The sequence below is a fragment of the Mugil cephalus genome, chromosome 2, assembly GCF_022458985.1.
Source record: "Mugil cephalus isolate CIBA_MC_2020 chromosome 2, CIBA_Mcephalus_1.1, whole genome shotgun sequence".
NCBI lineage: Eukaryota > Metazoa > Chordata > Actinopteri > Mugiliformes > Mugilidae > Mugil > Mugil cephalus.
In genome coordinates, this window is record NC_061771.1 from 2,460,949 (window position 1) to 2,481,062 (window position 20,114).

General features: G+C 39.6%; 1 protein-coding gene across 5 annotated transcripts; it reads left to right on the forward strand.

The window, feature by feature from the left end:
* Positions 1-144: 144 nt before the first annotated feature.
* LOC125004576 (phosphoinositide 3-kinase regulatory subunit 6) lies at positions 145-20,010 on the forward strand. Of its 5 annotated transcripts, none has more exons than XM_047579272.1 (21): positions 145-245; positions 9,345-9,429; positions 9,616-9,720; positions 10,285-10,376; positions 10,495-10,563; positions 10,919-11,051; positions 11,559-11,628; positions 11,791-11,989; positions 12,570-12,717; positions 13,318-13,404; positions 14,464-14,704; positions 14,892-15,197; positions 15,784-15,883; positions 16,163-16,285; positions 17,060-17,164; positions 17,279-17,381; positions 17,471-17,535; positions 17,662-17,752; positions 17,855-17,916; positions 18,036-18,142; positions 18,343-20,010. In XM_047579272.1, exons 2-21 carry the CDS (start codon positions 9,408-9,410, stop codon positions 18,497-18,499), a joined length of 2,385 nt encoding a protein of 794 aa, XP_047435228.1. In that variant the 5' UTR covers positions 145-245; positions 9,345-9,407; the 3' UTR covers positions 18,500-20,010. The 5 variants fall into 5 exon arrangements, with proteins under 5 accessions (XP_047435228.1, XP_047435230.1, XP_047435231.1 ...); XM_047579274.1 differs by having other exon boundaries at positions 17,474-17,535; XM_047579275.1 differs by having other exon boundaries at positions 9,634-9,720.
* Positions 20,011-20,114: the final 104 nt, after the last annotated feature.

A 20,114-nucleotide genomic window follows, 5' to 3' on the forward strand; every position in this document is an offset into this window, starting at 1 on the left:
CATCAAAATTATAATAGATCTATCTATCTATCTATCTATCTATCTATCTATCTATCTATCTATCTATCTATCTATCTATCTATCTATCTATCTATCTACACTGACACGAGCTCCCGTACTGGCCGGTGGCAGCAGTGGGCGTGGCCAGAATGTCGGCCTGTCAGACTGTCACCGACACAGACAGAAAGAGAGAATTAAGTCATACAAATCGGGCGGATGGAGATATGTTTATGACTTAAACTTGGGTAAGTTTTCTCAGAACGGAAAACCTATCGATGTTTTACCATCTGCTGACATTTTTTTTAAAAAAAATGTATCTGTACGTTATCGTTTTCCATCTATTTACTCGCGGAAAAGTTCATGTCGACGATGTAGGCTGCTGACTATATCAGATGCTAAATGTCGAAAGTCTTTTTTTTTAGATATTAATTCTGCTCACCATGAACCCGAGTTTTTTTGATTCCACGTTGTCAATATGTTGTTAGGAGAGTGTTTATGTTTTTGGCTGATCGTGCCTCTAACCCTTCCATGCGTGTGTAGGATGTGGCAGTAGTTTACTGTGCAGCACCTGAGTGAAAGACTGCTTTTGATGTGAAAGGCTTTTTTTTTTTCACTCTATATTTTATTTATTTATTTATTTACAGACTCTTTTCTGTTGCAAGTGAGGCTATTAAAAATCATGCTCTATGACACGGGAAGGCACCGGGGCGGCGGTTTATTTTTTCCCCTCCTGAGATAATAACAAGGATTTGATAACAGTGCCGGATCTCATTGAAGCCCTGGCTCTCTGTTGTGTCCATATGCGTCTAAAAGCACTGTTGTATTTCCTCTGGCTTCTTTGTTTTAGATCTGAGCTTCCTGGTACCACTTTGGGGCTAAGTGGCTGCAGCGTGGCTCCAGGGTGTGTGTTTGTCTTAGTGTAACTCATCTTTTTTGTTGAGACCGTAAGCTAGTGATTATTTATGGGTGGTGCCACTAATATTTCATGAGTCAAATAATATAAAATAACGCTGTAAAAAGACAAAGGCTGTAATTTAAATACACACAACGAGGAAAATTAGATCTTTTGTAATGGTAACTTTGTCATTAGTGTGGTCACCATGTTGAAACCTTCTCTGACCTCTCAGTAACTCACTCAAATACTATTCCTGGAATGAGAGAAAACAGTGAGGTAAATCACAGCTGATCGGGTGAGGCAATGAGTAGGATAGAATTCATTACATTACAGCAACATAAAAAACAACAACAACTCCGTGTTGGTAACCTGTTGTTAATCACTGTAACTGACAGAAGGCATAGCTGACAAACTTGTGTCCGATAAAGACAACAACTCCAGCACCAATACAGAAGGAGTGTTTCCTTTCTCCCTCAGTAACTATAAAGAACACAGGATGAGCTCTGGAGCCAAAGGGAATTTTTTGAAGAGGCCATACAACATTTGTTAGCATTTGAGAAATGCTGGTGTTTTTCTGACCTCGTATAGTTGGTCATTTTGATGTAAAGTAGCAAGTTAGTGAAATTTACCTTACCCAATGGTGTTTATAAAGGGCAATTGGATTTGTAGAGTTCTGAGAAGACGTTTCATGCACCATTCCCCCCACCACCTCCACCTCCAACAGGTAAGTATCCAGCAGAAACAAGTCTAGCAAGTTTCTGGTGGGTTTTTACCCACAGAGTTTCCTCTTCAACCTCAGCTTCCCACAAGTCTCTTAGAAGCTACTCTAATGAGTGGCGAGAAATTTACTTGATGTCGCTAGCACAAACTGCAAAAGAAACATTGCACTAATTTGTTAAATTTTCAAATTCATTCAGCTCTTTCTCAAAATTAGATTCAATAGATAGGCCGTGACTCATTTTGGCACAACATGCCATTACGGTCCGAATCATGTGCCATCGTTGTCCTTTCTCTACAAAGACCTGTTTGTTCTCCATGACTGAAAGCTCATTATGTGGACTCACTTTGACACCAGCTATTGTGAAGTGTCCCACTACCGTGTAAACATTTGTCAAAACAGAGTCTTGTGTCCCTTTTGCTCAGCCACTGCCTATTGTCTCTTCTTACGTTGATGTCCTCTTTGGTCTCTCCGTCCTATGATAGATAGCTTTTTCTTGTAGCTAGTTGACATCCACAGTGAGTGGTTTCTGACGTAGTACAGTAATTATTACACACTTCTCACCCAACCAACCTAAGGCTCATATCATACTGCCACAACGAGAACACTTCCTTATAACAAGTCAGTATCATTTAAATATGTAGGAAGCTGCTCTTTAGGCTAAAGCAGTTTCATAATGTTGTCATTTTTGAAGAAGTAGCCCAGAGACATTCTCAGAGACACACTGAACAAATCTTTGTTCCGTAGATCAAAAAATTCTGGTGGAAATGTCAACCCACATGAGGCATCCAGTGTGTAGACACAGTGCATTATTTGTCTACTACAAAGACGTATTTTGCCTTTTACTGGAATTCTGTAGTTAGGAAATCAGTTTGGCAGACGTGTGCACTACTTCCAGTACTTTGGTTGTCTGCAGATTAATGTGAACATAGTTTTCCCTTGGCAGAAACTCTTTCAGCATTTTGCAGTACATTTACAGTAAATGTGCTAAGAACGCAGATTAAGAACTTGTTGAGTAATTTCGGTTGTGGGGAAAAGCAGCTTAATAATACCAAATTTCTCTCTTTTATCCTTTGTTGTGTTTAAAAGAGAAGGGGATTTAATATAGTCCTGCCATGTCTTTGGGCTCTGTTGAGAAATAAATTGTCTGCTTCATCTTAGCCTTAGATGAAGCATGCCATAGATTGTAAGTCTTACTTAGTTACTTGACATTTTGCATTACACATATTTCCATAGTGGAAACCTAGACACATATTCATATAGTCTGCCCCTTTATGTAGGTGTTTGACACTTGAGTACTGGGCCATTTTCATCTCAAACCACACTGTAGTGTTTTTCTGGAAAACTGGACTCAACTTTTAAAATCATAACCTTTCCCAAAAACCACTCTTGACTACGCATACTGCAGACACAAAATTACCAACTGCTGCAGACTTTCTTAAATTCAAGGCGCCTCCCTTTTGATTGTCCTGAGGGAATATAAAAGGAATACTTCTTGGAATCTGTGTATTTGGCTGTGGTTTCGCTGGAAAGCTGTGCTTCCAACATAGCTAAGTGTGTTTGTGCTACTGATCATTTCACTGTGACGCACTTTGCACTTCCTGCTTATAGTGGTCGCATCACTTTACACTCATTGACCTGCTATTAAAGTTTACTACATTGATACAGTGTTGTCCGAGTATGCCCGCAGTATCCAAATACCCACACCTCCTGTGTGGTGAGACTATGCATTTGTCTGCTAATCTTTTCTCATCATGTCTGGAAAAAAAAATGTTTTTCCTTGGTATATTTTATGTTTCAGGTATATCCAGAATATTTATTTAAAGATTATGCTAATGGATTAGATGTCAAAGGTCAGTTGCAGTATTTAGTGCACTCTAAAACCAAGTTTTCACTGTTAAACTGTCCTCACTTTCCAAAAATGTCCTCACATTGACAGTCTAAACCTTTAACTAATCCTCAAGAGGATAATTCACTCACACACCTCTTCGGGAAAACCCCTTTATAGATCTATCTTTTCCTGTCTGTCCTCCTCTTGCCTAATGGATCTAGCATATAACCCCAAGCAGCATAGACGTTTTTTTTTTTAGTTTTGTTTTGTTCTCCTGTCCGTTGGAGATTTTAAGCAGTGATAATCCCTGGTCAGTCAGGCCATACAGGTTTACTCACAACTCAAACATACTCATTCACTGACCAGAAGGACTTCCTCATATTGTCCAGTATGTCAATGTTGATGCAGGAAATCACTTTGACTGATATTCCCTGTTGCGCTTTCTGAATTTAATGTTGTCTGTCTGAGCGATTCCTTTGGAACTTTTACTTGGGTTATCTCTGTAAGTGTATCTTGATGCACTGAGCTGCCTTAGCACGGTTATAATTATAGATGACAAGCTGTTGGCTGTGCTGCAAACACATCGACAAAAGAAGGTAGCAGTCTTTCAGCTTATACTTTCTCTCCACATTTACAACATACGATATGCCAATTCCAGGGAATTCTATCATGTTGCTTTTACCATCAGCCCATCTCATACACAGTGGCCAGCTCTACTGTGAATTTTCCTGGAAATTCATGGAAATTCGAGCGCTCTCACTCCATACTTGTTTTTCAGGTGTTACTTGCTAGTTACCAAGTGGATATAGTCTACAGGTTCTTTCCTCACTGTTCCTCTTTGACTGGGTCTTCATGTGAGAGATGGTGAAGGCCATCTGTGTTACGTGACCCTGTGCTATCTGAGGTTGGGGATTTCCAATCAAGCAAACGCACAGACATACACCCCACCCCCGCTACATCACCTAAACAGTAAATACCACCTCTGTGTTGCTCTATGAACACACTTCCACATAGTGGTTGTCAGGTCCTTCCTGTTTTCTGAGACGGCCGCAGTGTGCCTGAACGGAAATGAGTGCTCCTGGTTTCTGTTTGGTCGCATTGTTTGAAGCTTCAACTGACCACTGAAGTGTGTTGTCGGTGGCCACTTGTGTCGAGTGGTGCCAAGGCGTACATCAGGAACTGATTCATATTAACTTTAAATAGCCAACAGAGGAAGTCTGATACGCTGGCATGTGGCACTTGTAATAAAATTTGCCTGTTTACCCTTTATTTGCAGTTTTCTGGGTCAATAGGTGGAATCTGCTAGGCACCGTAGGACTTGGGACAATATAACGAAATGTCTTGAAATGATTAGAATGATTCCAGTAGTTACAGATGTAGTAAAATGCAGAAGGTCTTGTTTAACGAATACATCTTTTAAAAATTCTCAAATGTCCAGGCCTTCGCAAAACTAACCGCAGTTTGTTTTAGACTTCCTGAGAAAACGGTGCTGTAACTATAAAGTGGAATCTCCCAAAAGCAGTCAGAGTTGGTGATGTTCAGAAGTATAATAGCACATTTTGGGCTTATTTGTAGCAGTCATTATACCATAACATCATTGTTTTTTGTTTTCTTTTTTTCTCTTCCTAGACTGTGTGGGATTTGTTTCTCAGAGTAGCTGTGGATATTGTCATTTCATGTTAGTTCACCTTTTACATAGACGGCTTTGTGTGACTGCAATAAATCACGTTGCTAATCATTCAAATTCCTGCAGTTGCAAAGTATTTAACCTGATTGTGTTTAATGATGTGATGATGTGTTTCTGACCACTAGATTTCAAATTAACCTTCCATGTTCTGGTGTTTGTTGGAGCAGTGGTTTGTTTTAGTATAAATAAAGTATAAATAATTCTTGTGAGAAATACACAGAGCAGCATGTGAACAGTGAACCGTTTTGCAGTCATGCATTGACAAATTTAAATGTCAACAGCCGTGTTCAAAAATTCAAAAAATGTTCAAACTAAATAAAATAAAGTTACAATTTTTAATAGGCTACTGAAATAGCAGGTCAGAAATGTGAGGATGAAGTACATGTAAATTGGTGTAATATCTTCAAAAATACTTATTTTCAATGTAGTTTGATGTTTTGACCATACCGTGTTCTTGGTATTGAACATGTAAAGACTGACATATGCTTAAGAAGCTATGGTGATGTTTTTAGAAGCTGGAGTTTCCAAGCTATTTACATTGAAATACTGAGAATGAGGTGATGGAGCTATTTATAATGTTTTAAAAACCTATGATACTCTCTCTCTCTCTCTCTCTCTCTCTCTCTCTCTCTCTCCCTCTCTCTCTCTCTCTCTCTCACTCCTAAATATAGAATGTCATCTGCCTACTCATTTTGACAGAAAGGAAGTGCAATGTATGTGTTAATTCCTGCACTACATTAATAGCTTCTGTTCGAAAGGTAGTAACAGAGACATCTGCAGCTCTTTGTGTCAGAGTCCATGTATGCACATGAAACGCTTGTGCATGCTTGGCTAGTTCTGCATATCAATACAGGCCAGTGTCTTTTTGTTTCTAGGTTTGTATGTATCTAAGAGAAACACAGATAATAGAAATGGGAACAGAAAAATATCTTTAAAGACTTAGATTGGAAGAAGACGTAAACAGAGAAAAATGGAGAAAGACAATGGGGAATGAAAGAGTGATTATAGACTACAGACATCCGGAAACTTGTGGTTAAAGAGGCAGCATTCAGCTGCTGAGGCAGCAGTGTTAACTCTGTTTTTGAAAGTGCTGCTTTACTCAGAGGATCAAGGCTAAATCCATCATGCTGAGACCTTTCATTGTGCATGCACAGCCTGTGGAATGAGCCCTTGTTCAATGTGTGTGTTCCTGCGTGTAGGGAGAGTAAAAGATGAGGGAAATCATTCTGAAATAGAGCAATGAGTTTAATAAGTTAAAGTTTATAAATGTTTGAAAAGTCCAACACCTGAATCAAATCCAAATACACTGAACTAACAAAATGCCTCAACACTGCACCCTTGTCTTTGTCCCTGCCCCTTCACTGCGGCAGCTGACACACAAACAGTCCTTATCTCCTGTCACTACTTAGCACAACAGAGGAAATACGTTCACCAATGAAATGCCGTGCTCGCTTGACTGTGACTCGCTCTCACACTCGCTCACAGTCTCTTCTTGTCACATGTTAGTTTCAGTCCAGTCTGTGTAGTGTGTGAATGTAGTCGAGGACTTGGATATTGGTTTGGTGTGTGCCTTCGTGGAACAGGTAAGTTCATAGGATGATATCTCCAATTAAAGCTTGGAACTGCTTACTGCTGGCCTCTTTGTGAGGTGCAGGTTTGGACATTTTGATAGAATTTAATCGGTAGCAAAGAAGTAAAGAGAGAAAGGTTTCTGTCTGATGATCGCGATTCTGTGTTTAGATTTACACCAGAGTTATATGCAGCATCATAATCTCACACCTTGCTCAACGTCGTCAAATAAGAATGATTTCTGTTTTCAGTGAATTGAGACTAAAAGAGAAGATTTAGTCCAACAAGGAGCATGCCACTTCCATTACTCTATTATTTGTATTTTTGAAGAAGCATGTATAAATATCACAGCATTAATTAATCATTTACACTCAGTGCTAACTGTATTGTTTTGGTCTGATATGTCATTCATCTTCATTCATTTATCATGAAGCCTCTAAAACTAAGTTAGTACAATAATTGGTCATTTGTGTTCCAGTCACGATGAATTTGTTTTGTGGGAGTTTGCGACGTGACTCACACACCTGTGTGGGACTTGGATAGTGGCTTAAGTGGGTTGTAATATTCATAGTATCACCCTTAGCACTATTTATGGTTTGGCGTAGAACCACTGCATCGTCTTCCATTTGTTAAGCATAGTGAGTTCTCTGATGTGTGTGTGTGTGTGTGTGTGTGTGTGTGTGTGTGTGTGTGTGTGTGTGTGTGTGTGTGTGTGTAGCTGTGGAGAGAGCCTACCCCCTGAAGTCATATTAGAGTTTAAGGGAGAAAAAAAAAATATTTACGGTAACAGCTGTAAAAGGCCTAAATGGGTAATCGTGGCTCTGTGGATCTAAGATGCTTGAACGTATTTTGAAATACAATAAGTCCAATAAGAGCTTTAGACTGTAAAAACTAAAGGAGATGATGTTACAGAGCCTATTCATAAGACATAATAATTGTAATGCTTGGAAGTAGGACGAAATAGCTTAAACGAATATATGGAAGTACCATGTTTCTGAGTGGTTTACCAAACTTTATTTCAATATTTACTATTCCGTAGTTTTCAAATGTCGTAGTTCATTACCACATTACGAAAAAAGTCACTACCAAACAAAAAAGCCACACACTCGTTGGTATTTCGTTGGAAAGCCTTTAGCTTTGGGTACAGCACACATTCACTGCGGCATTGTTTTGATAAGCTTCCACCCAGTGTTGCATTCTTTTTTCCCCAAGATCTTTTATTGATGATGGGAGAGTCTGACCACTGTATAAAGTCTACTCCAGCACATCCCAAAGATTCTGTAATATAATTTTATACATAATTTTGTTACCTGTCCACTGACAGTTCTATTCTGTTCTGTGATGGGTGCACCACTTCATCTGCATTTCCAACCACATGGTTCCCCACTATCCTTCCAGTTTAAGTAGTTTCTGCTTCAGTTTCTTTAGATGTTTTCTCTGCTTGATGCATGCCAGTAATTTGACCCTTCTCTAACAGACTAACATCGTTTCCACGAACATGTGATGTGTCTTTCCACACGGTCGTTTAAGAAATGAGAAGCTACTCGTTGTGTCAGTTTGGGTTAAATAACTTGATGCCAGCTGAAAGATAAGCACCATGCAGTAATTATCCAGTAGGAGATGGCTTTTTTTTGCCAGGCGGTGTATAATATGCTTTGTATTCTAATGTGAGGATCAGAAGAATGTAGCAAAAGTTTCGTTCCAAATGCAATAACACAACTGAACAAAACTGAAAGACTCCAATATGTGAGTCTGATATGTGTGGTGGCGTGTATATGTGTATATGGTGGTGGATTTTATTTTTTGGTAGGTGTGTGTTTGTTTTCTCGTTGTTGTGCAGACTGTGGAAACAGTTTTCCTGTGAAGGACAAATAAGCATCTTTCTGTTCAATACACATTGTGCAATCAGGTTATGTAAGCAAATTTTATTTTAAAAATGATAATAAAAAAATAATTTTCTTACAACAAGAAGGTTTGAATCTGACTTTGGCTTTTCAGTATGGAGTTTGCATGCTCGTTACGTTCATTGGTGATTCTAAATTGGTGGTAGGTGTGCATGTGGGTAGTGAACGGTTGTCTGTGTCTCTGTGTTATCCCTGTGATAGAATGGAGACCTGTCCAGGGTGTACCCTGCCTCTCACCCAATGATAGCTGGAACAGCTGTAGAGGACAAGCGGTTATAGAAGATGATAGGAGAAAGCTAGTTAAAACATGCAGACAAATGCAGACTTTTGGTCTTTGGGAAGCTTATGAACCTTATTTGGCAGCCTTTGAAAAATGATGGTATTTGCATTTTATTTCCATGACAGAAGGGGTTAAAATTTGACACTTCAATTAGCCGAAACAAAAATGTGAGCTAGAAAATCCATGTTTCTCACACAAGTGCAAGTGGTGAATCATTTAGAGAGCCACCCAGATAGAGGGTGTATTATTGTATGCATATGTGGTATGCCACTGAGCAACAAAAAGTACTTCAGTAACTCCACTGAACATGTATGTGTAATTTTATACTCTAGCAAGCAGAAGAAAAAAAAGTTACACACCATACGTCTGTGGTGGCGTGAGAGGCTGTCTACCCATTGGATGCCTGATTACGCTCAGTAGAGAACATTCGTGACACATCCTTTCATGTCCTTTTTTGTAGCTGATGCACCCACAATGTGTATAAGACATCACCAACAAGGCCCACTGGGATAACCTGAGCAGCATGTTCAGCATGGAGCCAACAGGTACATGCAGCACACATACTCATTGTACCCAGTAACTGATCTACGTGCTCCACCCATTTCCCTCCCAGATACATGTATACACATGTGTCTGACTTTCAAGTGACTCTGTCAACAACGTAGAATGGTCCTGTGTTGAACTTTAAGTGAAAACCATTTGATACCCCAACATCTCGACTTTATTATCAGCTGGCTACTCCCCCACAGTTCCAGAGCCAGAGATCTACCGCAGCGTCCAGGCTATGCTGCCCAGAGGAACAGACAAGCAGCAATCCCCAGACTGTTTCAATAAAGGTACAGTCCACTTCACTGTGTCAAATAATGAGCTAATATACGTAGATTTATTTGTTAGTATGTGACAGTGGTGATGAGGTGTTACGTTTGCTCTGCTCACATCTAATATAGTCTGACATCCTCTGATTGTGTCACTGAGTGAGTCTTTGCAGTCAGATGTGTCGTCAAGGTTTTATAGTACAGACTGTGGAATCATATTCAGAATGGTTCAGTAAATCTAAAAAACTTACATGTCACAATGCTAATTTCTGCTGAAGACTTAAGTTCCTGCATCCAAACCTATTCCACCTTGTAAACTTTTCCACCCTGACCAGACCAAATGTGGTAGACCTTGGAGTATTTATATTGACATTTTGCCATGTCAACAGTATGAGAGCTGTTCTGCTGTTAGTCATCGGACATATTTAGGATTAGCAATGGAGAAAAGTGTGACACATTTAGCAAGTTGGTTTAGCGCTGTGGAAATCTTGCATCTGCGGCTGGCTCATGTGTGTGTGTGTGTGTGTGTGTGTGTGTGTGTGTGTGTGTGTGTGTGTGTCTGTGTGTGTGTGTGTGTGTTTACAGGAATGCTGAGATGGACACTTCATAAGAAAGTTAAAAACAATCCTGCTAACAGCTTATCTCTGGTGTGGGTGCTGATAAAGGAGCTAGAAAAGGTACTTGTCCTCTGTGACAGCATTGTGAACACTTTCTAACTGTAATTTAAAACCAACATCAACTAGAACATCACCATTTGATGATGGTGAGCCCTGATACAGTGTGTTTTCTCTGCAGGCTGAGAGATGGGACTCCCGCAAATGCATCATCCCTTTGCTCCACACACTGATGTATGCCATATTTCAGGTACACTATGCCACAACAGCCCACTGTGAAAATCGGCTCCAGGCTTTTCCCCCTCAGTTCTTCCGGTAGATTTTAGGAGTAAAGCTGTTTCTGTAAATGTCTAAATATATCTGGTCATGCAATGTAGAGAGTTTCAGTTCTGTTACTAGCCGTAGTTTTCAAACAGGAAAAATACTGTTAAACCCTGGAGTGAATGTCAACAAGGAAGCAAACTTATTCAAACCTGGGAACATTTTTTTGTCATTATATTTGAATGCTATGCTAATAGCCATTGATAGAGATGAAAGAAAATTAGTAGTTTGTTTCCTTGTTCATATTTCTTATGCAATGTGTTTTTTTTTTGGTGACATTCCAGACAGCCTACATTCCAGATGAACTGTACAAGCGGGTTTATGACTTTTGTAAGAGACTACTCACCTATCCCCATCCCTACTGCACTGTGGGCCTCAGCTACACAAGACAGATAAAAACTGAACGCTTCATTCCAGGTATTAATTCTCATATTCTATTGCAGACTAAAACAAGAACTCCAAATCACCAGAGCTTGTATTCTGCTTGAGGAGCACCAGCAGCTAAATCAGTTTCATCTTTGACAAATGTAGCACTCACAGCACAACAAGCTGGACGTCAATAATGACACTAACAATTATTTATATTTTATATAAATAAATATTTTATTATTTATATATATTTGCCATATGTTTTGATTGTTTTACTCTCATTCAAATACCAATCCCTTAAATAGTAATTATCTCCTACTCATAGTACTGGTAAGTATTTTAACTAAACAGCAGATGTTAGGAAGACACAGAAAAAGCTTAGAAGCAGTCAGACGAGCAGAGTTGATTTCTCTCTAGACACCACCTTTTTGGACAGCGAAGTGGTGAGGGAGCAATTTCATTTAAGTGAGGGAGCATGTCTGCCTCCATGTTAAATTAGCTGCCCATTCATCAAGCTTGCAGCATACAGTAATTAAAGGCTAGTTTGATCCACAGGTCTCTTGTACCAGAGGATGGTCACGGCTGAGCAGAGACTAAAAAATGATCACTATCCCTTTCAGGAAAGGTGAGTCATGTGCAAACGATGTATGAATAATTGGCTCAAAGTTCAGTAAAAACCTCAGGGAACTGACAGCTTGTGAAGACTTTATTATTATTTACTTGTACTGCTTCAATGTCATTCAAACTGCCTTCCTTGTCCACCAACCAAGTCTGTGAATATCTGCAGGGTTTTTGTTTTGGCTGAACCAGAGGTTTTCTCTGGTTCCCTGATGAATGTGCTGTCGGGAGATTTTGAGGCCGCCACTTCTGCTTCAGAGGAATTTCTAAGTCCTCTAGATCACATGCGCAATGTGGTCCAACACACCATACAGGCTGCTTTAGGAGAAGAGAAGTGCAATGGGCCAAGCCTGGCTCAGGCTCTGAAGGTCTGTGTAATTATTCAGTACTCTGGCTGACTTTGTAAAGTAAATGTGCATGTTTCCTATATGCTATTTTTGGATTAGACTTTCTCAGAATTTTCAGTTAATTTGATTGCATAATATATATATTGATATATTAGCAACTTCCCATGTCACTCCTTTGTGGATGTGCAATTGCCTTGTTGTTTCCACCACCTAAGGGAAAGATAAATGACCTCTAAGTGCAGAGAAATCATGTGCATACTCTTTATGTCACTACATGCACAGTGAAGTATATTGGGAGTTTTTATTACAGATACCAGAATGACTCAAAGAGATGAAAATAGAATTACTTAACAGGCTAGGATTGTTTCTTGAGCACATGTCCCTGTTTAGAGGGACATGTGAAACATCTGTAATGAAGGTCTGTTATTTTTGAGTGGAAACGTCTCCTGGCACTGGCCCTAACATAGCACCTCAACAGGAAACACACAAGGGCAGGCATACACTCGTGTCTGACCCCTCACATCATGGCTATGAATACACAGTCTGTATATGTTTATCTTCCTCTGGGTATGTGTGCTCAACTGCATGCTTTTTGCAACAGCACATGGGTCAAGACATTGAGCCGTGCTTCCAGGCAGTGTTGGAGACTCTAGAGCAGTGTGTGGAGGAGGGCAGCAAAGGGGAGGGAGGGACGCTGAGGAGCCATCTTCACCAGCTGTACAACAAGATTGTCACTGACACAGACCCAGGTAGGAACACTCTTAGAGATAAATACAGGTGCAAGATAGAGTTTCGGTAAGGCACAGCTGCTTAGTTTGAGTCATAAATCAACTTACTGGTTGAGCTTGACATTGTTAAAAAGGGGAGAACCGCAAAAACCACATTTGCACATGGGTGTGTCAGAGGCTGGTGCCAAACGGTAAAAGACAGCCAAGAGAAGAGAAGATGAGAAGGTTAAATTATCTCTGAATTATCTGGAGTAGTAACAGTCTTCGCATTGATACTGATAAAATTGAATAAATTGCATTAAATGACATCCACTGCAGTTTCTAAAGTGGTACGGTGGTTAGGACTGTGGATGCATTATTTGTGTGAGATATAGTAGTCTTATCTGTGTCTTTCCACTGTATCTCTACAACAGTATATATACAACAGGATATTTTTTAAGCCCATTTCAGTCATCCTCAGTACTTATTAGGCACACACTGTCTGATGGACATGTTTTTAATGTAAAGAGCAGTGCACCTTGTTTCTATCTAGTTTCCTCCATTGCCAAATCCGTCTAGTAAGTTGTATGTATTAACATGTCTGGATGTCTTCCTCTCTCTCTTCCTCCACGTATATTGCAGGTCCATTGTCTGGTGGACCACTGTGCGACTGCTCCCTTCCTAACCCAGAGATGAGCTTCCACCTGTGGACAGAGGATCTAGATATCTGTAAGTGACTTTTGATGTTGTGGGAAGTCTAGAGGAAGTTGTTACTACCAAACAGCTGAAACAAACTAGGCTGAGGCCAGGATGATTTACTGAAAATGGAGAAACTGACTGAATGTATGGTCTACATTTAATCAAACCTACAATAGAAACACTTAATTCATACATGCCAAGTTTTGTAATTTGCCAGTGATTTTCTTGAGAAATAAGTTTTGTGCTGAGGTGCAACAATCATTCAAGGAAATCTCTTTCAAATCTAAGTTCATTCGCCAACTCTAGACTCATTTACCAATTAGCACTAATTCATTTGTGTACCCTGATAATGACATTTGGCATATACCATGGGGCTGAAAGTCATTCTGAAATATTTCACAAATGACTTAAGTGTAAGTCACTGAGACAGTTTGAAAGTGTGAACGTCGCTCAAAAGTATAGGCTGGTTTACTCAGTTTGTCAGAGCTGCACTCTCATTGAATGAGTCCTCAACTTGACTGTGTACATTTACAGTGTGGTCTTCATATTCAATGTACTTAGTAAAACTGCAGTGGCTAAATGTGATTTTTGAACTTAGAGGTAAAGGCCTTTTCTGTGTTATATCCCAGAGAGATTGCTGTTTCTTAGTACACACTGTTTTCTGTACATAAAGGACAATGACTGTGTCCTGTGTAATGTCTACAGCCCTGCACTAACAAGCATACATTCTAAGGAATCACAAGGCAGGCACTCATTCAACTCTTTACCAGTGAATAGATAGTGAATAGATTCTTTAGATGGAAACATCGTTAATGGCTTCCGGCCCTGTGGATGGACTGTTCCCCAGAGGGCCACGTGTGCTCTACAGCTGCATGACAAAACAGTTACACGTCAACTCATGTCTGCAGTCTGTTTATAATGAGGCAAAAGGCTGCATGGGAAGTGTGCAATATGACAGCCGTCGGTGAGTTATCACAAAGGGAGCAGTGGTGACAGTGACTGAAGATAAAGAACGGTTCTGTGATATATTTTTGTGCTCTTCTATGTACTTTATGGCTTCATGTGAATGTCTTAATTACTTTTTGACAGGGCGAGAACTGGCCAAGTGGTTGAGATCCAGTTCCGTGTCAGAGCAGTTCTCACTCATCCAAGAACAGGAGGACTTTGAGCTCGGTGAATCCCCCAGTGACCAGATGCCATCAGACATGACTCGCTTTTCTGTCATGTCCAACGACAGCGGGATTGAGAGAGATCTGCCCCCGAATACTGATTCCTTATCGTCATCTCTGGACTCTATCAGCATCAGTGCATCATGGGAACAATGCAAAATGTAAATATAATACTTGTTCCCTTATAATAGTTGAAGATTAACCTCTTGTTCTGAATGGTTTAATATGTTACTATTACTATGAAAGTTTTAAGCAAACATTAAAAACTTGTTTGCTTAATTTGAAAATGTCAAACATGCTCATAATTTAGCATTTATAAACTAGTAGTATGACATTAAATGTTCACAGGGAGCAAGAGTCGACAAGACTGTCACGACGTGGAGGCATCAAAATGAAACCATCTGTAAAGGACAGCATGGTGCTGATGCAGGACACCCTGGAGGAGCATGCAAGCCCCGGAGGAGGAGGAGGAGGAGGAGGAGGAGGAAGTGGAGGGAGGGGAGGAGGAAGGGGGGCCACTTTGCAGAGGCGGGCAGGAACCAATGCGATGCAGAACTCCTTCCTCAAAACGCAGAGACACTTTACTGCCAGGATTGTCATCATGGGGGGTGACAGGGTGCTGGGTCGCCTGGCTAAGGCCTATTACTTCTTCAGGTGATGAAACTCTTCATGTTGCTAGCTCGATTCACATGTTGATGAAGCTTCTTTGATGGGATGTATTTGTTACATTGCTTTATTGTACTGTAATGTGGTATATTTACAGGCAAACAGTAAACAGTTCCTACAGAAAAAAAGCCCATTGCTGAGATGCCTCACACTGGAGGCATCTCAGCAATATCCCTGTGAGGGATAAATAAAAGAAAAAAATATTCGAGTCATTATGTTATTCCTGTAGTCATGAATTGAGTTCATCAGTATTGTACAAGAGTGAACAAGACTTGAATGACTGTTGATGTCTTTGCATACAATAGATTTTCCCAATTTAGTAGCCAATGTGATATTTTGGCCCATCTTTTTGGATAAAAATGTAAATTACGTCTAGTTGAGTCTGGTGAGACATTTGTGCATGTATACTAACGATGAGACCTTAATGGTGGAATGTATGTCTTTAGTAATATGAAGCTAGATGGGGTGTGTTCAAATCAAATTCTATATTAAACTTGTATTTGCTTACAAATGTTAAAATTCCACTCCTTGTCAACTGCTGAGCTTCTCATAGATCTTTGGTTGATATTTGCAGAAAGAGAGAATCACGGAGACTTTTTCTTACAATGAAAGTCAACCTCCAGTTTTACTACATCCCTGTTTGCAAGGCTCCAAATACCTGCACCTCTGTCAAGGTAAGGCAAGGCTTCCTCTCGTCATCATGCCACCGATTATTGTGCGAAACTCAGTAGAACTAACATTCAGTAACTTCTCATTACTTCTGCATTTTCATAAGATTTTAGGTGGTGCTTGAAATGTACACCCACATACTGTATCAGCACGTAGATGAGACAGCATTTTTGATATTAGGACTAACCCATACTAGAAATAAAAAAAATTTAAAAAGCATGTCTTCTTCCATTGTCACTGTTAATTTGCAAATTATGAGATGTCTTGGTGTTCCTTATTTGTAGGAAAATCTCCATCAGTCCAAGGTGGATCCCTGCACTCTTGGTTCCTACTTGAGCAATGTGGACCCATGGTACAACTGTAACATCAAGAGTCTGGGCTACATGATTCCCAAACTGGCTAAGATGGTAAAAGAGCTACATTAGATAAACTCTTAATGCATGAGGGAGAGAGGATGGAGATTAATTACCAACAATGGAGACTTGATTCTATTTAGTCTGAATTCATGTTCTTATATACTGAAAGTCTCACAGCCACACTTCAGAAATGTCATAACAATACCGCATCCCACCTAGTCAGTATGGCACCTGTTTTGTGCATAAGCTCAACAGGAAGTTGCGCAACGTTTTACTTAGTGCAAGAACAACAAATAGGTTGATTCCTCTGAAACCGCAAGTAAAGCACTGTAAGGCGTCTTCACAAAGATCTGACTCTTGAGATTCAAACAAGAAATACAATTTACAAGAAATTGGAAGAGAACATGCAAAGAAGAAAGCCCTATCATGACATGTAAATAAAGACTAACTTTTTAACTAATAAGTGTTTATATTTTTTACTTTTATATTTGATCATTTGAGATGTTTGTGAGGATGTATGTGAATTTCTCGAAAATACTAAGCACACTCTGGTTAAGACCTCCTTTCACTTCCTTATTGTAGACAAGATTAAATGTGGTCTGTAAGGCAGAATTGAAAGGCACACCCTTAAACTGAAAACGTGCTGAAAACTTAAACAATCTGTAATGATTGTTCTGTTAAATGGTTAAATGTAAGTGAATTAGATGACACAGTTGACCTGTCAGTGACTCGCTGTATTCTTGACAAAAACAGACAGTGATCAAAAGTTTGTGGCCTATGAAAATGAGCATGTCAATTTTACATGTCTTTTGTCTTCTTTAATAGCAAGCAAATCCCGGGAAGCCAAAAGAGCCGTTCATCTCTGATGTCATTTCCTACTACGTCCGCACTGGCCAGCAGCCCATCTACTTCACTATCTATTTTGTTAAGGTAGTATAATAAATTCTATTGTTCTTTTGACCCTTATCTCTGAAAGCAAAGTATACTCCTTATCACATTTCTCAAAGATCTGCTGCATTCGAAAAGTTATTTGATTTCCATCAGATCACATTCACCAAGGTGGGAAAGGCTCCTGTGGAAGATGTGTTTCTCACCCATCTGGAGATGGAGTATCCGGAATTCAGACAGATCTCTGCATCTGTGAGAGGTGAACTGGATGCACATATTTGTGTTTTATAAGCTGTCTTTCTATATCTGTGCACAGCCATGTTTAACAACATGCCTGTAACTCTCAAGCAGATAAACAGCGGAAGAACTCAGCGGAGGAATGTGGAGCTGTTGTCAGTATCAATTACAAAAAGGTATGTTGTTTTTTAGATCTCTTATTTCCTCATTAATCGCTGACGTGCCTTGAAAGTCCCTTTACAAGAACAAGTGGTTCTTGTGTGAATAGTAGACATTTATAGTAGACATTTTTATGTGTCCAGGTGACATTAAGTGGCCGAGACGTTGACAAAGGAATGTCGCTCAGGACATCAGGTGTTCAGATGTGTGCAATTCCCTCCAGTGAAGCAGAAGGTTCGGCATCTTGACTTTCTGACAGAAATGTCATCATTTTTGATTCGATGGTTTATCTTGTATCTTGTGCTCTATGTGTAATCTTATATTTATATCTTTTAGATCTGAACTGTTTGACACTCATACTGAATGAACCTGCACCGAAAACTAAAGGCAACTCTGTGGTGAGTTAACAAGAGTGCTCAGTTATCTCCATTGAATTATCCATTCATAAATAGTTTATTTTAACAATAACTCACAGGATATAGATGTTTACATAACTCTTTGATATTGCGATTTGTAGGAATCAAAGATTCGGACCAGCAACGTTAAGATACGCAGTTTGGAGAGTCGATCTTTCACTGTTACTCTGGACCGGGACTATCGCAGGACCTACAAAGATGTGCAGAGGTAAAAGAGTCTGGTCTCTATTGTAGGTAGTGGGGTAACCACCCAAAGCACTAGCATCACTAGATCAAAGAGAACCAGTAGTAGGAAGTATTTTTGTTTTACTGAACAATAAGTAGCTCATAAGACCTTTGTTTTTTTAGTAAAGTCTTGTTGATTCTTGGCCCAGACTGATCTCTGTGTTGAACATGTTTATGTTGTAGCATCGAGATTTCCCCTTGTCTGGATCCCGGATACTGTGTCCAGAAAACCATGAGGTCCAAATTTAAGTTGGAAGAGGATAAAGACGTTGGACTTAGCAAATACATGAACAAAAGTCTTCCTCTACCAATCAATACATTTGCTGGCATCATCAACTGACAAGATCACGTGATTAGCATAGAAACTTGAGAACTAAGGCTCTCAATGCTGTGTTTTTCCAAAGGGAATCAACGGCATCATCAGTGACTTCAACCAAAGTTTAATCTGACACATGAACAGATGGAATCAACTTTGTGAGCTATTCCTGACAATGCTTTTCTTCTGTCAGCCTGGACTACAGTGCTAGTATCAGCTTTGTGGTTGATGAAGTAGAAAATGAACTGCTTGTTTTAGTTACAGGAACAAAAATGTATAACACCACAGGTTATGATTTAACATCTACAGTGTTTCAAAGGATCTGCTGTGCATGCTTTAAGACAGGAACTCATTATAGGAATGACACCTAAGTACAATAGTGCCTGTGACACAGTACTATGCATCTCTAAAGTCCAGGAATGCAGACAATTAAACCAATAGATGTGATTATATTATAGAAAAAACACGGGAAATCTGGAAGACCTGCACAAACTGGCCCCTTTGTGAAGATTTTGCAGAGTTGAAGGGGGTTGATTGTAATGGTTATTCTACATCATAGACACACTACCTTTCACTGCCTCCTTGACACACACACAGTACACATACTATAATGCAGACATACAGACTCAGATGTGCTGTCAGCTATTGAAACATTCAGGTCATTGAAGAACTGGTACGATGACAGCTCCTGTTCACCGTGTTAAAATGACTTGCTCTCGTTACTTATTAAGTTGTTACATTGGTGGAAACATTGGAGGAATGTGGAAGCATTCTAGAAATGATCTAGGAAGATCGCTATGTACAGTGTGGAAGCTAGAGCCATGTGCAATGTCAGGAATAATTATGGAACAACACCCAGTTCTGATAATACCCAGAAAAGGTTACTCAGAGTAGCTGTTGCTGGACTGCTGACAGAGCGATTTCAGAGCGCAGTCAGAGGTGTGAGATTCTGTGTTGGCTTCTTAAAGACAAACAGTTAAATGTGGGGACACTCGAAATTGAAAGCAGAACACATTCCAGTAAATGTCACACCAGTCTGTAAATCACCCTGCCCATTTACTGCATTTAAATTAAGTATACTAAAGTTGCTTTGCACTGAACAATAGTTTATCAGTGCCTGTGATGCAGCTGTGTGTAAAGCATGTGGTATGACTCATGGCTACATGTGTAACCATTATTCCTCTACATGTCATAATTATGGAAGCATCCTCATGATATACAGTCATCATAAGATATTCTGTATGTTATAGAGAGCTGTTTGAGGTCAGTACCTTTTAAATAGCTGCATTACATCGTACGGTCAAGAACAAGCTATTTTGATGGGCCTCAGCCTCATAGGAACTGAAAGGGATGAGGTATTAAGTGCATGACAAAAGCAATAATGTGGGTGTGTGTGTCTGGCAGTGTAAAAACACGAGTTTAAAATTAATGACATATATTTTGCACATTATTTTCTTTTTAATGTATATAAACAGTGCTATTTTAAATCATAATGTAATTGTGTAAATAAATGATTTTGTTTTGTAAGACAGGCATTTGGTGTTTGGTTGTTTGGTGTATGATAAAGTTGTCAAATACCTGCTTGAATGTCAGCGGTGTGAAGAGAAACTCTTCTAGGCTGTAGGTGTGACCAGTGGCC

Coding starts and splice junctions, on each gene's coding strand:
- LOC125004576 (XM_047579272.1), top strand. CDS start 9,408: ATGTTCAGCATGGAGCCAACAG. Junction 14,705..14,891: donor TCATGGGAACAATGCAAAAT/GTAAATATAATA, acceptor AAATGTTCACAG/GGAGCAAGAGTCGACAAGAC. Junction 15,198..15,783: donor AAGGCCTATTACTTCTTCAG/GTGATGAAACTC, acceptor TGATATTTGCAG/AAAGAGAGAATCACGGAGAC.